Below are 14,932 nucleotides of genomic sequence, written 5' to 3'. Positions count from 1 at the left end.
AAGTCTTTAAAATGTAGCTTGGAGACCTGAAAATGGCTCCCATTCATGTAGTTTTGTTAACTGTGACAATAAAAAGCAGGAAAGAAGAGAGATGGTCATAGTAGGAAGATCTGCACAACCTGCTTGAGAGTAGCATCTTATTTTGGTGTCACAAGTGTGTGGGGCTTGGGTTGTAGGTGGAGTTTGGAGAAATAATCACTTCCCCCCCCCCCATCTGTTGCTCTCCTGGAAGCATGTTAATCATCTTAGCTAATCACTTTCTAAGACTTGTAGGTTGTGAGGCTGCTTTGGGTAGAAGCACATTTATTCTCCAGATCTGCTTCTCTGCAAACTTACTAACAGAGCACGGGATTCTCCATACACCTTTGTCTTGAGTGGAGAGAAGTTAGATCCTGGTCTATTAAAGTTCTGATGAAAGCAAGGCCTTATCTCATCACCAGTGGGAACCAGTCTGTATTGCATGCACGATGTCATGACCCCCTACTGCACAATCACCCAGCTGCTGGTTTTGGGTCCCACCACACTAGGATTGCCCTGGAGTCTCCAGGAATTAAAGATAATGTCCTGTGATGAAATCTCCAGGAATTCATCCCCCCCCCCGCCCCAAAAAAAAAAAACTGGCAACCCTACACCACACTAGACCTATGTGCTCATCAGCTTCCCTTGCTCTGGGTGGGTTCAAGCACCATCTTTTACTTTGGCTTCTCTGGCTCACATTCGACCACAGAAGGGAAGTCACAGCGCAGCTGCCACAGGCCCCCAGGATCAAAGCTGATCCCTTCCCCGCAAAGACAGGTCTGTTGCGTAAGTACATCCTTTCCCAGAGCTCCAGCCTTGTGGGCAGTCTGGGTTAGAGTTTACCTCTTCAGGGATAACGAACAGGCTTTTTCAAAGTTTGTAACACAGTTATTCCTGACTTAAGCTAGCACAAGAAATGTACAGATTTAAACAAAATAATAAAGACCTATGCCCCGCTCCCTTCCTGCCTCAGTTTCCTCACCAGTCTTGATTTGGCCAGAGTCCTCTGGGACATCCAAGTACCCCCCATCCTTCAGAAGGCTTTCCCCCTGATTCACAGGATATTTTTCCCTGCAGCCAGCTTCCTTCTTATTTAGATGGCCCCTCGGTAAAAAAGGATCCTTCTGCCACAGAAACATGCCCAACTCTTTCCCCAAGCCTCCTTGAGTCCCTCTCAGTTTTTAATTGCCCTGCTTCTCAGGAAATTCCATTCCTTCAAACTCCAGCACCCCCTACAGAGAAGTTAGAGGAAATTTTATCTAGAATATAGTTACTTTATTCTTCCCAGGCAAGAGCTATTCAGGGGCTGATAGTCTTGACCAACCTATTCATAGACAGACAAGCAGATACCACTCTTCGGTCTCCTTAGCACAAGGAGCATGCGGCAGAACACAGAAAGAGACAGTCTAAGATATAAGAACACAGAAAGCTCATAAAATCCAACTAGAGTAAGTTGTACATAGATTCCCCAAATCATTACACAGGAGGCTTGCAGTTCCTAGGTCAGAAGTTGTAGCAAGCACTACTTTCTGCCTTTATTGTTTGCCACTTAGCTTCCAGATACATCACCTGTTGGGGGTGAGGGAGGGAGAAGTATGTACTGCAGCCAGCCCTGAGATTCCCTTTTCACACTGAACCCCCAAAGAATAAATCTTTCCCTCCCCTTGACTTTGCAGTATGTAACACTGCTCAGCAGGCTGCACTGCTCCCGCTTGCAATGAAGTCAAGTCAGTGCCCATGACATCACAAAGGCTACCTCTTGCTCCCTGACAATGGCTGAGCTCGCTATGGTGGGGGAGCAGGCCAGGTGATCATTGAACCCTGCAGGGAGCAAGGCTGCTGGGGTCTGAATGCCTCCTAAGCAGAACGGGTAACTAACCTCTTCTTGCATCCCAAGCATTTCTTGTCTCTTATTTTCACCACTCTCCATCAGATCTTATGCCTCCCAGAGCTAATCCCAGAGCTAGACCAGTTTCAAAAATGTTTTAAAAATCTTCCACAGGTTTTTAAAGGGCCACCTGAAATAGGCTGTGATGTTAACCCAGAAAAGCTAAGATCAGCAGATGTAGACAGTTCATTTAGATAGTCAGTGCTGTTAATCTTTGCAGTGCAAAGGAAAGCAACTCTTTGTACAGCTCCAAGCACATAGCATGCTTCAAGAAAGAACTGATCCCCCACAAGAGATGTCTTCAGTTTTATTGGTATTTTCTAGGAACTTCTAGGGTTTGCAGAGACAAAAAATGTAGCAGATTGATACTGAAACCTCTATATCATTTTACCGTGTGATGTTTAAGCTTTATCGAGGCCAAAGAACTGAAGTTGTACACTGTGCTGTTGGTGTGATTGTACTCTTCTCATTGCTTTGCTCTTTTTATTTAGGTTAGATCTCAGGTTAGACCCAAGAGCTCATGTGGTCACCAGCATTTGGATGTAAAGAGGCAGGAGTTTTGCTATTCACTTGGAAGTGTTTGATCTGTCAAGTAACATTAAACAAACTAGCCACAGCCTTCCTGATCTAGAGACCATCTAAGCTTTGGTTTGCACCCAACAGGAACTGACTGTCTCCTTGATGGAGAATGACAGTGAACCTGAGCAGAGTTGCTGGGCTTATTTGCCCAACGTCTGCCTGAGCCATGTCTTCTGGTGGCTAGATGACAGGGACAGATCTCGGGCTGCTTTAGTCTGTAAGAGATGGAATCAAGCCATGTACTCAGGCTTTCTCTGGAGAACCAGAACAATCACCTTCAGTGGACGGCCATCTAGGTCAAACATATCCGAGTTTGAATCCACTCTATGGTACGTCAAGAGATTTGGCAAGTACTTGGAACACCTAGAGATCAAGTTCCTGAATCCTTACAATGCTGTCTTGACCCGAAAATTTCAAGTGACTATGAGGGGGCTTCTCTCGCGCTTGGGCAAATGTAATAGCCGTCTGGTATCCCTGACTATTCAGCACCTGGAGTTGGACCGATTGGTCTGGAGAAACATAATTAGGAACCAGTTTATCAAGAACTTAATTATTTTCCTGAAAAGAATGGGCATACATCTTGTTCATCTCAGCTTGAAAGGAGCAAGAGTGACGCTGGAAGAAGGCTGTGAGCTTTTGAGCTCTTTGAGCTACTTGAAAAACAAAAGTTTTGCTTCTGAAATCAACATAGAAGACTTCTTCAGCCACTATCTTTCTATCTACAGCAGCCCCTTATTCCATCAGACTATGTCCACGTTCCGCAACCTGGTCATCCTGACTCTCAATTACAACTGCATCTCCAATGAATTGCTGGAAATCCTATGCAAGCACAACGCCCATTCTCTCTGGACAATAAACATCAAGTGCCACATCCATGACCCTCACGGGCAGGTGGTTTGGGGGATGTCCTGGGCCAACCTAGCCAAGAGAGCACCCAAACTGAAAGTGAACTTCTTCTTTGAAAGAGTCATGAAGCACGACAGTCTAGCCAGGATACTCTTAGTGGAGATCCCACTCAGGAGCATCAGTCTACGGAGCTGCTATTTCAGTGACCCGGACTGGTCGATGAGGCCGACCCTCACCAATCTCTTACCAGCCTACAAACACATTCTGCAGGTATGGTGGGAACAGCAACGTTTTACTGTTTTGTCACTAATCTAACCAGGTGGCCGTGTGGGCATTGTACCAAACTGTCAGTGTAAAAGTGAAACCCTGACCCATGAGGTCATTAGGGCTCCACAAGGCAGTTTTTCCACAAGAGATGTGAACACCAACTTCCCAACCAAGGTTCAGTTTAGCTAATTATATTCTTCCCATCTAAATTCCTCCATCTGCTTCAGTTGGACACATAATATCTACTTCCTCTTAATTATTAAGTGTACTGAGCTAGCACCTAGAGATCCCAATCGGGCCCACTGAACTATGTATTGTACACAAACACAAAGAAAACATGGTCCCAGCCATGAACAGATTACTTCCTCTCCATAAACTGCTGCGCCCTCTTAAAAAGTCGCAACCTTGTACCACAGAAGTGGCTGTGGTTTAGTGGAGGGAGGAAGACATCGTCTTCCTTTCAAACAATTTGGATATGAGATTGTAAAGAGCTTTGAGATCTTCCTAGGCATAAGTATATGCACCAGTGTAAGTTATTACTTTATAATCTTGCATCTTCTATACTAGGTTTAATATGTAAATCAATCTATAGGAAGATAAAAAATGATGTCTAGTATGTCCCTTGACAGACATTCTTTGTGGCTAACGATAGAAAATGGTCATTTGCATCTGCGAGTAGTGATTGCTGTTAACTTTCTCTGGTGCATCAACCACTGTCACAATGTTCCTTTAATTTACATTCAGCCCTCCGAATTATAATTATTCCCCCACACACAAATGTTTTGGGGGATCAAAATAAACTCTCCAGAATTGATCTCTAGAAATCCATGTAAGAACCTCATATAATGACACATTACAGGGACTCTGAGCATTATTTAATGCATTTTCCTTCTCTATGGGAAGTTCTTTGTGGAAGGGGCTATCTACATACAGTGACTAGCACAACAGGGCTCAATTCTGATTGGGGCCTTTGGGTGCTATTATGCTAGAACTATAAGTTACATAAGCTCCAAGATACAAAAAATGACCTGCCTCTAAGTCAACCCTATCATCAGCGCAAGGAAAGGCTTGCTGATTGAATCCCATGGCAACTGTAACACCCCCCCGCCCATTGATATAGATATTTACTATTTGTCTTTTCTAGAAATTAACGCTTGAATTCAACAACAGCCACGAATCACTGGATGAGGAGCTGCTGCAGCTTGTGTTATCATGCAAGAAACTGTTCTTCCTAAAAATCTGGGCCTTCCTCCGTGTTGCATTTGTGGAGAGGCTGTTACAAAATCAAGCAGAAGGGAAATGCACCTTGAGGACCATGAAGGTAAAATCATGTGTTTCAAAAGTTGCATTTCACCCAAAGAAACCCAAGTAGAAGCACAGATTTATAAACAGGGTAATGCAACCCCCTCCTCTGAATGTTGGTTTAAGATTACTGTTAACACACAGGAGGACAGGATTGCGAGAAAGTGCAAGAACCATACATGTATTTCCAAGATCCACTTGAGAGAGGACCATTCAGGCATGGATCTCCCTGGAGCGGACCAGGTCCACGAAGCAGATTCCAAAATAACACAGCCCTGATCTTACCTCTTTCACAATGGCTAGGGAGCCCCATGCAAAGCACAGTCCTGTGACAAACTGCAGCCAGAGGAAGCAGTGTTCACACTGGTCTAAATGAGCTATGCTACCTGGGAGCCAGCAGGGTCCTAGGAGGAGCAGAACTGCTTGTGCCTCTATAGATCCCCCAAGATATGTGCAGGTCCCAGGAATCTATGGCACCTGGAGAAGCCCTCTTCAGCCTACTGAGTCTTTCCTTCCCCATTATCGCCTACCATTGAAATACCCCAAGGTGGGATTGGTGAGTCTCTTCATTTTCACTCAGCATTTCATGAGGCACAACTTTCACTGGCAGGCCTGGGAGTCTTGCCTGAGCAAAAACTGAGCAAGGGCTTCAAGATTTGACTCAGTGATGACCTATCTTATTAGATATTAGGCTTATCTAGAAACCTCAGTAGCCCTGTGGGCTTTGGAGCTTAATTTTGGCCAGTTAATGCGCTTCTTACAGATATGATTTTGCTTCATCCGCACAGGTGAGGATTTACACAAATCGGTACGAAACCATTGAAGAAGATCGAATGTTGCGAGATATTTTCAGGAGATACCGAGACCTGATTGACTCAGAGCTTAATTATTTTGTCATCGCCTACCCGATGATGTGAGAGGCATGTGATCTGTGAGGTGAAAGAATAAAATAATAATAATAATAATAAAAAAAAACCCAGTCACATCTGGAAATGCCTGAATTCATCCTTTGGAGGAAGTCTAAAGGGGATCTGAATGTCATTAGCAGTGTTCCTGAAAGGTAAAGTCAACTAAAACTCAAACACGAGGCAGTGTGGCCCAACAGATAGGAAACTGGAGTGGGATTCAGGAGACCTGATCCTAGGGTCTAATTCCTGGGCAAGGCACCACCTCTCTCTGTGACTCTTTGTCCCCTCCCACCCTTTGTCTTGTTTATGTAGGCTGCCAGCTCTTGGAGGTAGGAATTGTGTCTCCAAGGATGTGTTTGAGCCAGGCACAACGGGGTCCTGATCTCAGATAGAGCCTCAGGGCACAACAATAATAATCATTAGGTCACCAAGTGTCAGCATTGGAGCCCCAGGGGCAAGCAGAGACTTAAACACACCAGGCAGTATTACAGTCACTGAATTGGAAGTGCTTTAGAGAAGAAGCTGGGATTGTATGGGATCTGACAATTGTCATGGACTGAATGGTGCAGGCTAACAGGCTGGCCATAGTTGTAGAAAAGAAAACAAACAAGATTATGGTAATTGATATTACCAGACCAGCAGACAGAAACAAACAAGAAAGCGGAAGAGAAAACAATGAAGTAGAAAGAACTCTGCCACAAAGTGGAAGAATTCTGGAAAGCTAGAACAAAGGTGATCCCAGTGGTGACAGGAGCACTTGGAGTGATTCCCAAGGATATGAAAGAGCCGCTCAAGACGTCGTTAGGAATTCAAGACATTGTGATCAGTGACCTCCAGAAGACAGCGCTCCTAGACACTCTGAGAATTTTAAGGAAAGTCGAAGCAGAGCGAGTGCATTTGAGCACTTAAAATGCAGGAATTCCATGGAGGGTTTAATAAAACTCCTGACTACCTAGACCTATGGAGTCAGTTTGTGGTCAGGCTTTATTAGTAACTCCTGGGGAAAATTTTAGACAGTAGCTTTTTCCCTGTTTTTATGTTTAAAGATCTGGTATCTTTTGAAGGCTATTTGTTTATAAACACAAACCAAGCACCAAAATAACCTTCCCCAGAATGTAATACTGAGGAATAATGGTAATACAAGGGGGAGCAATATTAGAGCCCCAAGTGATTTTAAAATTCTGTGATTTGCACCTGGCCCTGTGTGTCTCGTCTTTGCTATTTTGTTTGGTCTCTGCATTTAGGCCCCCCCATCAATGGCCATGAAGGAAGCAGAGAGCTTTATTCTGCCAGGACAGGCAGTTATCTTATTACAGTCACTTAATGTCTGGCTCAAGCATGTTCTCTAGCCAGTTCTCAAGTGCCACACATCTACAACACAAAGATCACAGGCATGACTGGCCCTGACTGGCACCACTGCCATCTGTCTGTAAGGACAGAAACTTAGGACTCAACGCACCCCGTGACTGACCTATTTCACCTCTGAAGCTGGTCGCTCCCTCCAGGTCACTACTGAGTCCCGCTGAACCAGTGATGGGAAGCTTTCCCTGCCTCTAGTCCTGTCAAATTTGTTTAACAGATAAACAGAAGAATTTAGACACCAGGATGGTCAAAGCAACACCATCCACAACCATTGCATCCTACCCAAAGACGTACAAAAAAAGAGAGAGGAAAGTCTGGTTGAAGTGGTGAGATAGGCTGGATCTTCATGCATTTAGGTATCCCAGAGAACACCCAGTAAACTGACAAGGGGAAGCTAAACCTGGTTTAAAAGTGTATTTAGTATTTGTATAATAATCCAAGTCTAGGAGACCCAGTTATGCTAGGTGCTGGCTTGTGACCCATTATGCTAGGTGCTGTATAAATGCAGAGCAAAAAGATTGATTCAGCCCCAGACAGTTGACAATCAAAGTATAAGAAAAACAACATTTAATACCGCAACATCTCATCTCCCATCCAATAGATTTGTTACCTGTGGGCATAATCATCCTTAGTACAGCTCCAGTACAGGAGAGGAGGTCTCCCATCACTGGGATAGATCTATAATTTATTTTTGCCAGAGAATGATTAACAGCTCAGCTGATAAGCAGACATCTTGACCAGATATTTAATATTTCTGTTTTCACTGGCCATTTCTAGTGGCTATGGCATTCCTTAGGCTGCAGATTTGGTCCTACCAGTCTTCATATGACTTGAATTCACTATGCAGTATAATCACTGGGCCCAATGGCTCCTTATGAATAAATCTGGTGTGAAATACTGAAGTGCGAAGTAAAAAAGAAAGAGACTACGTTAAAGGGAGTTGTGAAACTGTTCAAAAAGTGGAATTAATATTGAGCTCAAGAACACATTAGTTCTCACCAAAACCAGGGGGGGTAATACCCAGATTTCCCCAATGGATGACCTTCATTACCAAATGTAAAAGTGATTAATTGTATAGTAACTTCTTTACTAGTCCATATAAATCTGTCACAATGAAAAATAGTGATGTGGATGGCACTAGATAACGGGAGAGTTTAGCCTGCTTGAATAAAAAAAATTCATGTCTTTATTGTTAAATGGAAAGCTTACAAAGAAGACCTGTAGCAGACATTGTTGAGGCCTTTAAGTCAGTTTTAATTAATACACACTAGGCCCATTTCAGCTCTGAGGCTGAAAATCTGTAGCTGCCTGGTTAATTGCAGTGAAGTTAGTTCAGTTTTGCACAAGTGTGTGTCAGAGCACAATGGAGCCCTGAATATCACATGCTGTCTCTGAGATCAGGACAGAGAATCAGTTTGTTTATCCTACTGCAGAGGGAAAAAATAATGGATTCAAAAAGTTCAATCTTGTGGCTAGAAATAAAATAGTTCTCCTATAAAATAACTATTTTAACCTTGTTCTGCTTTGGAGAAATCAGCCTGACAAAGGCAGGTTTCTTCTGCTGAGTTAAATTTGGCAGGGTTTATTTCAATACATTTATGTTTGTCAGGTTTCAGAGTAACAGCCGTGTTAGTCTGTATTCGCAAAAAGAAAAGGAGGACTTGTGGCACCTTAGAGACTAACCAATTTATTTGAGCATAAGCTTTCGTGAGCTACAGCTTACTTCATCGGATGCATACTGTGGAAACTGTATCTTCTGCAGTTTCCACAGTATGCATCCGATGAAGTGAGCTGTAGCTCACGAAAGCTTATGCTCAAATAAATTGGTTAGTTTCTAAGGTGCCACAAGTACTCCTTTTCTATTTATGTTTGTGGTGTTGTTGTAGCCATGTTGGCTACAGGATATAGAGACAAGGTGGGTGAGGCAATATCTCTTATGGGACCAACCTCTGTTGGTGGAAAAGACATGCTTGTCTCTTTCACAAGTAGAAATTGGTCCCCTAAAAGATATTCCCTCAAACCCACCTTGTCTTTTCAGTACATTTGTATGGTGCTGCTATCATGTGGCTGTAGGTGGCATTGCAATGCCATCATTGAGAGGAATCTGGATTAACTGGGTACATAGAATATATGAACGAAGTTAGAGAGATGGAGAAGAGCTGTTACATCTTCCAGTCTATCTCCCTCCTAGTACAGGGCTAGGTCCTACAGAATGTTTTCTTGTGTTTTTTCCAGGCAGTATGGTTAGGGTGACCAGATGTTCCTATTTTATAGGGACAGTCCCAATATTCAGGGCTTTTTCCTATATAGGCGCGTATTACTCCCCACCCCCTGTTCCAATTTTTCACACTTGCTGTCTGGTCACCCTAAGTATGGCAGCCATGCACTATATATACACACTATGGTATTTATGGGATAACTTCTTGCTCTCAAGGTTTTACCATCAAAGTAAATAAGCTCAGGCCTTCACCTTAACTAAGACAACATTCATGTAGACCAACCACTAACAAAATGCTAGAATACGGAAAGTAGGCACAGCTAGAACAGCCTTATCCGTGACAGGTTGCAATGAGACAGATTTGCGGCTTTCTCTGTGCAGACTGAGCCAACTACAGAAAGAGTGACGCAAACTGAAACCAGGGTGACTTGTGAGTCCTCCTCCTGGGGAACAGAGGCTACAGGGGACAGCCAACCTGGGGAAACCGGGGCTCAAGGGGTGCTTGCATGCCCCCCACCTGCTCTCACTCAACGTTTTGACCAGCTCTACCCCATAGCTTGAGAGAGCCTTGCACAGCTGATATTTGAGTATAACCACCTAATTATGGGTGTGGTTAGCCCCACAAGCATCTAATGAACTACCTTCCCAGCCGCAGCACTGACTTCTCAAGAAAGGAATAAAAGGTAGAACAAAAAAACCAAAACAAACAAACAAAAAAACCCCCCTTCCTACTAAAATATTCTGTCAGCTCCCACGAGAATGCTTGGCATCATCCACACACACAGAGAGTCCCTGCCCTCCGAGAGCTCATCAGAACTGTTCCAGCAGACATCAGACATTTGCTAAATAACCTTCTTCTCTGTGTTTCTCCTAATTGCCATGAATATTAATTAACGCAGAAGTATCTTGTTCATTCAAGTGAAGAGGCACAAATGACTGATGCCCGAGCACTTTAGCTTTGCTTAGCGCAGACATCCCCCTCTCCTTCCCCTCGTGCAGCTACATTCACCAGGGCACAATGAGGCTGCATTCTCAACAGCACAGGGGAAGTCTGTGACAGCAGCAGACATGTTTGTATTAATGGTGCAGTGACTGCAGCTAATGGCATTTACTCAATTGTTCAGACAATGTTAACTGTGCACTAGATTAATCTTGGTAGTTACATGCTGAACCAATGTGGTCTTTGAACGCACCTGCTCATGGCAAAGTGACTAATGTCACTGTGAATCTTTTATGTGGAAGCAGGCAGGTGTGTAATAACTTCCACCAAATTCTGCCATACGAGATTAAACCAACAGTCCATTCTCAGCCAGTATCCTGCCTTGCTAATGCCAGTTGCTTCAGAAGACCCGTCTTCCTAGCCCTAAATGAATACTGGGGGTGGAGGGAAAACTGAGAATTTTCTGATTGCATTTTCCATTTTCGAGAAAAAATTTGACTAGCGCTAAATCTGATCTGAAAACCGTAATATTTTTTGCTAGAATTTTCCCAACAAATAATGTTCCATTTTCCATCAGAATTTAATGAAAAAGTATTCTTGGCTTGACATATTCCACCTTATAAATTCAGACAGAGGTAATGTCCTCAGCAAAGCCCCCAACAACCCAGGAAAATAATTATATAAATCAAAGGATAGAATTAAATATTATTTTGTTAATCTAATGAAAAGCACTAAAACTAGAGCATAGTGTCAGTGTGTCCACCTGATTCCAGTTACTTTGGAAGACAGCAACTCGGAATAATGCAGAATGAGTGAGAAAAGCGTTAAAGCTACCAGCGAGATTTGGATGAAGTTACACGTAACAAAAATGATTCCCCTTAACAACTGTAGCAGTTGCTAGCACTACTGTCATAAATGTAATACATGGGGCCTGATTCTACGTGGAACTCCCCTTGTGAGGAAAGGAAAATCTTTTAAGAACTCCACATTCACTTGCTTTCAATATTTTCTAAAAATATCATTTCAGCTGAAATTTTAAATGCTTGGTCTCAGCCAAATACTGGTTTTGTCTGTGCACACGCAAGTTTGAGCATAATCCACGGCACCATTTTCGAGTTATATGAGCAGGGGAATAAAGCTGTGTCTTTAAATGAAAAAAAGCACGTTCAGCTTTTTTTGTACTCAAACAGTTCATGTATACAACTTCCAGCTTAGCCTATGGCTCGTTCACAAGGAGGAATACTAGGGTTATTATAGGGTCCATCAATAAGTTTGAAAAAAAAAAAAAGTTAAGTGCTTTCAGGTTTTGTTGAAAGTAACATGCACATTAATACAACCAAATTACTGTAGAAGCACGAAGCATACTGCAGTACTGGCCTCAGTCCTACACATTTGTGGACAGCCATGCAGAAACAGACTTCATATGTAAACACACCAAAATGAAGGCCACCCTTACATTTACCTCACAGCTGTATATATTCTTCATCTTGCTCATCTGATCTGGATCTTTCAAAAAAATCTCTGGTATTTAAAAACCTAAGAATCTTCTTTATTATTGACACACAATTTTTGCCGCAGAATTTGATCAAGATCAAAGCCAAATACAGTTCTCCTCCTCCAGTGGTAGAATCTACCTGCTGCCTCTTTATCTTTCACCATGAATTTACTTAACATCTTTTCTGAGGAAATGGAAAATGCTTTGCTGTCTCTTTACATCATACATTAAGAACACCCTGAGCAAGTGTCAGTGTTGCTAACCGCAGAAACTTCTAAGCGGATCCAAAGCTGTTCATTGCCACAGGCATCACAATGACTAAGAACCAGTGAGAATTGTGCCAATTCTAATGACAGGTACTGTTGAAAGGTGAGCAATCCCTGCTTTTGTACATGGCAATGGAGGCAGATGGTTTCAAATCCCAGGTCACATCCCTGTGTTTAAGTGGAAGGAAAGGCAAGAAAATATGTACATCCATTGTTTGACCCCTTCAAAATTATAATGTGTGATTTGGAAGTTGATGAAAAGTCTATTCCAGGCAAAGGGTGCGAAACAGGCTAACAGCTATCCGTGCAACCATTGCACTGTGTCACCATAATGGATGTCAACTAATATCATGGCATCTCTGCACCAGATAGTTCAGTTTTCAAACTAGCCCTGCTGTAAATATAGACAAAAATGTGTCCTCAAAACTCGATAAAGAGCCTCATCTCTGGGCCACTAGTTCACAAAGCTGGAAACATTTCTCAACCTTTTAACAGCACCATGTGGAACACAGACACTGCAAAACAGATGGTGGACCACAGAAATCCCTGCCCCCAACTGCCACTGGAAACATCCCCATTCTCCAATACTGGGAAGTCTTCTGAGAGTCACAGGTGGTGGGCATACAAGCCCCATTGCGCTGTTGTTGGTGCTAATGGTAGAGAGGGAGGCATGAGGAAACTGCTAGCCAGGCTTACCCCACCCTGGGATTTCCTATGGTGAGTGGGATAGGCCGGATCAGGACCTGTTGATCTTACAGGTGAACATGCATTAGCCAGCTAGTGGGGGAGAACAAATGTGTATAAATAATGGACACCCTCCTTGGGAAAGCATTCTGAGATCTAGTGATTAAAGAAAGCAATATAATATTTACTACAACTTTTGAAAAGGCTAGCACGACTATATTTACAAGTTCTGTAGGAACTGGGGATTATCTTTCAGCTCAGTTCCTGTGGCTATTTTGATGCAAAATTATCACCAGTTGTGTTTGGTGATTTTAACTGATAATTTTTGAACAGATATTCCTGAATGATAAGAACTGGTTCCACTGGCAAGCATACACATTAGCATACACGAATTTTTATGGCAATAATTCTGGGCAATTTTGCTCACATTTGCCAGATTTAAATTGTTTCCTGACTCATTTGCAACCACAAATCATTAATTTTTGTTAAAAAAAAATGAGCCTTCAATAAACAGTCTTTTATCCATCACTTGTCCTCATGGAAATAAGACTATCGCTGGAGAAATCAGGCCATCTATTGCTGGCAATTTTCAAATGTGATTATGGAACATGATCTGCTGACAATAAAGAAAATCGGTCCCATATAAAGGAAGCCGTAAGTATATTGAGAGGCAGCATGTTCCAGTGGATATAGCATTGAGAGTCAGGACACCTCAGTTCTAGTTCTGGCTTTGACATTGATTTACCATGTGACCTTCGCAAGTCATTTCACCTGGTTTTGCTTCCAACTTTTGTTCCTCTTGATTATTTAGATAAGATCTTTCGGGTGGGCACTCTCTTACTACGTGTAAGACGGGACCGTGGGACAGTCATTTCCGTCCTGCCTGAGCTCTCAGCTGGCGAAGCTCCCCTGAGAACTTTTACTCACCCAGCGGCACTCTGGGCCTTCAGCGACAGGTCCTTCAGTCACTCCGGGCCTTCAGTGGCACTTCGGCGGCAGGTCCTTCAGTGCCGCCGAAGACCCAGAGTGACTGAAGGAACCGGTTCTTCAAGGGCCGGTGCAAGGTTTCACGCCTTAGGCGAAACTTCCACCTTTAAATAAGTCTTGAAAGAAAAGCTCCTGGTAACAGTAACAAGAATTCTGAAACTTCTTTATCTGGGGAAAAAGAGGGGAAAGCAAGGTACAAAAAGTATTTTCTGCTGTGTCAGAGAAATAACGATCCCCTAACAATTGCAGTCTATAAATGAAAGAACTGTAAACCCTGAAAGAAAGGAAAATATTAAAGTTTGTATAGCGTAGCATAAGAAATAATTCAATAATTTGTATTTAGAGTGTACATTGTTAGTTCATGGTCCTTTACAGACAAGTAATCGGGAGCAAAAAGTTGGTGTTGTGGTGAAGGTACAGTACTAGGACTCAGGCATTCTGGATTCAACTCCTGACACTGCCAGAAACGTGGTGTGACACGTTAATTAATCTGTGTGTCTATTTTGTATAGTGACGTTACTGTACACAGCACTGAACAACTAATAAACACAATTCCCCTTTTGCCCCACAAAGCCCTGCCCTAAAGAATTTATATTGTAGCAGCGAGAAAGCCACTTTTATCATTGTTATTTGTATTACCCTCGCACTCAGGAGTCCAGGTCATAGACCAGGATCCCACTGCACTAGGGGCTGTACAAACACTGAACAAAAAGATGGTCCCTACACCAACAGGTTTACAATCTAATCAAGGATGTAATGTTCCCAAATCACAAGTTTTATCAATTCATTATTGTAACACTGACAGACCAGGAGCCAGCTCATGCCAAGGGGCATAAGAAATTCATGCTGGACACCAGTCTGGCTCACCTGTGTGTTAGCATTGTTAAAACACAGGCTAAGTTGATAAAAATGTGTTCAGTGTTTAGACTTGATGAAAAGCTTGTAGGATTCTATGTGTGTTGATCTCACTCAGAACATCTGTAGCCCATATTATAAAGTTATATTGAACATTTGCAGTGTAAACCTCTGTAATTGTGCAACTCACCAAACAGGAAAGCAATATTAATTAGTTAGGGTTGCCATCTTTCTAATAGCAGAAAAACGAACACCTTTGCCCTGCTCCCTCCCACATCCCTTCTCCGAGGCCCTGCCCCGCACACTCCATCCCCACT

The 14,932-nt window shown here is 42.9% G+C and overlaps 2 protein-coding genes across 2 annotated transcripts in view; one reads left to right on the top strand and one right to left on the bottom strand.

The window, feature by feature from the left end:
- Positions 1 to 14,932, bottom strand: part of PIMREG (PICALM interacting mitotic regulator) — a 54,068-nt gene that overhangs the window by 17,016 nt on the left and 22,120 nt on the right. The gene's annotated exons all lie outside the window — the stretch shown is intronic.
- LOC311532401 (F-box only protein 39-like) lies at positions 2,588 to 5,817 on the top strand (the record flags this gene model as incomplete). The annotated part of the gene is made up of 3 exons (XM_084650826.1): positions 2,588 to 3,601; positions 4,743 to 4,919; positions 5,689 to 5,817. 3 exons carry the CDS (start codon positions 2,588 to 2,590, stop codon positions 5,815 to 5,817), a joined length of 1,320 nt encoding a protein of 439 aa, XP_084506952.1.

The sequence above is a fragment of the Lepidochelys olivacea genome (assembly GCF_965140295.1).
Source record: "Lepidochelys olivacea isolate rLepOli2 genome assembly, chromosome: 17".
NCBI lineage: Eukaryota > Metazoa > Chordata > Testudines > Cheloniidae > Lepidochelys > Lepidochelys olivacea.
Note: the sequence above shows the minus strand (reverse complement) of the source record. Positions and strands in the feature narration are given on the sequence as shown.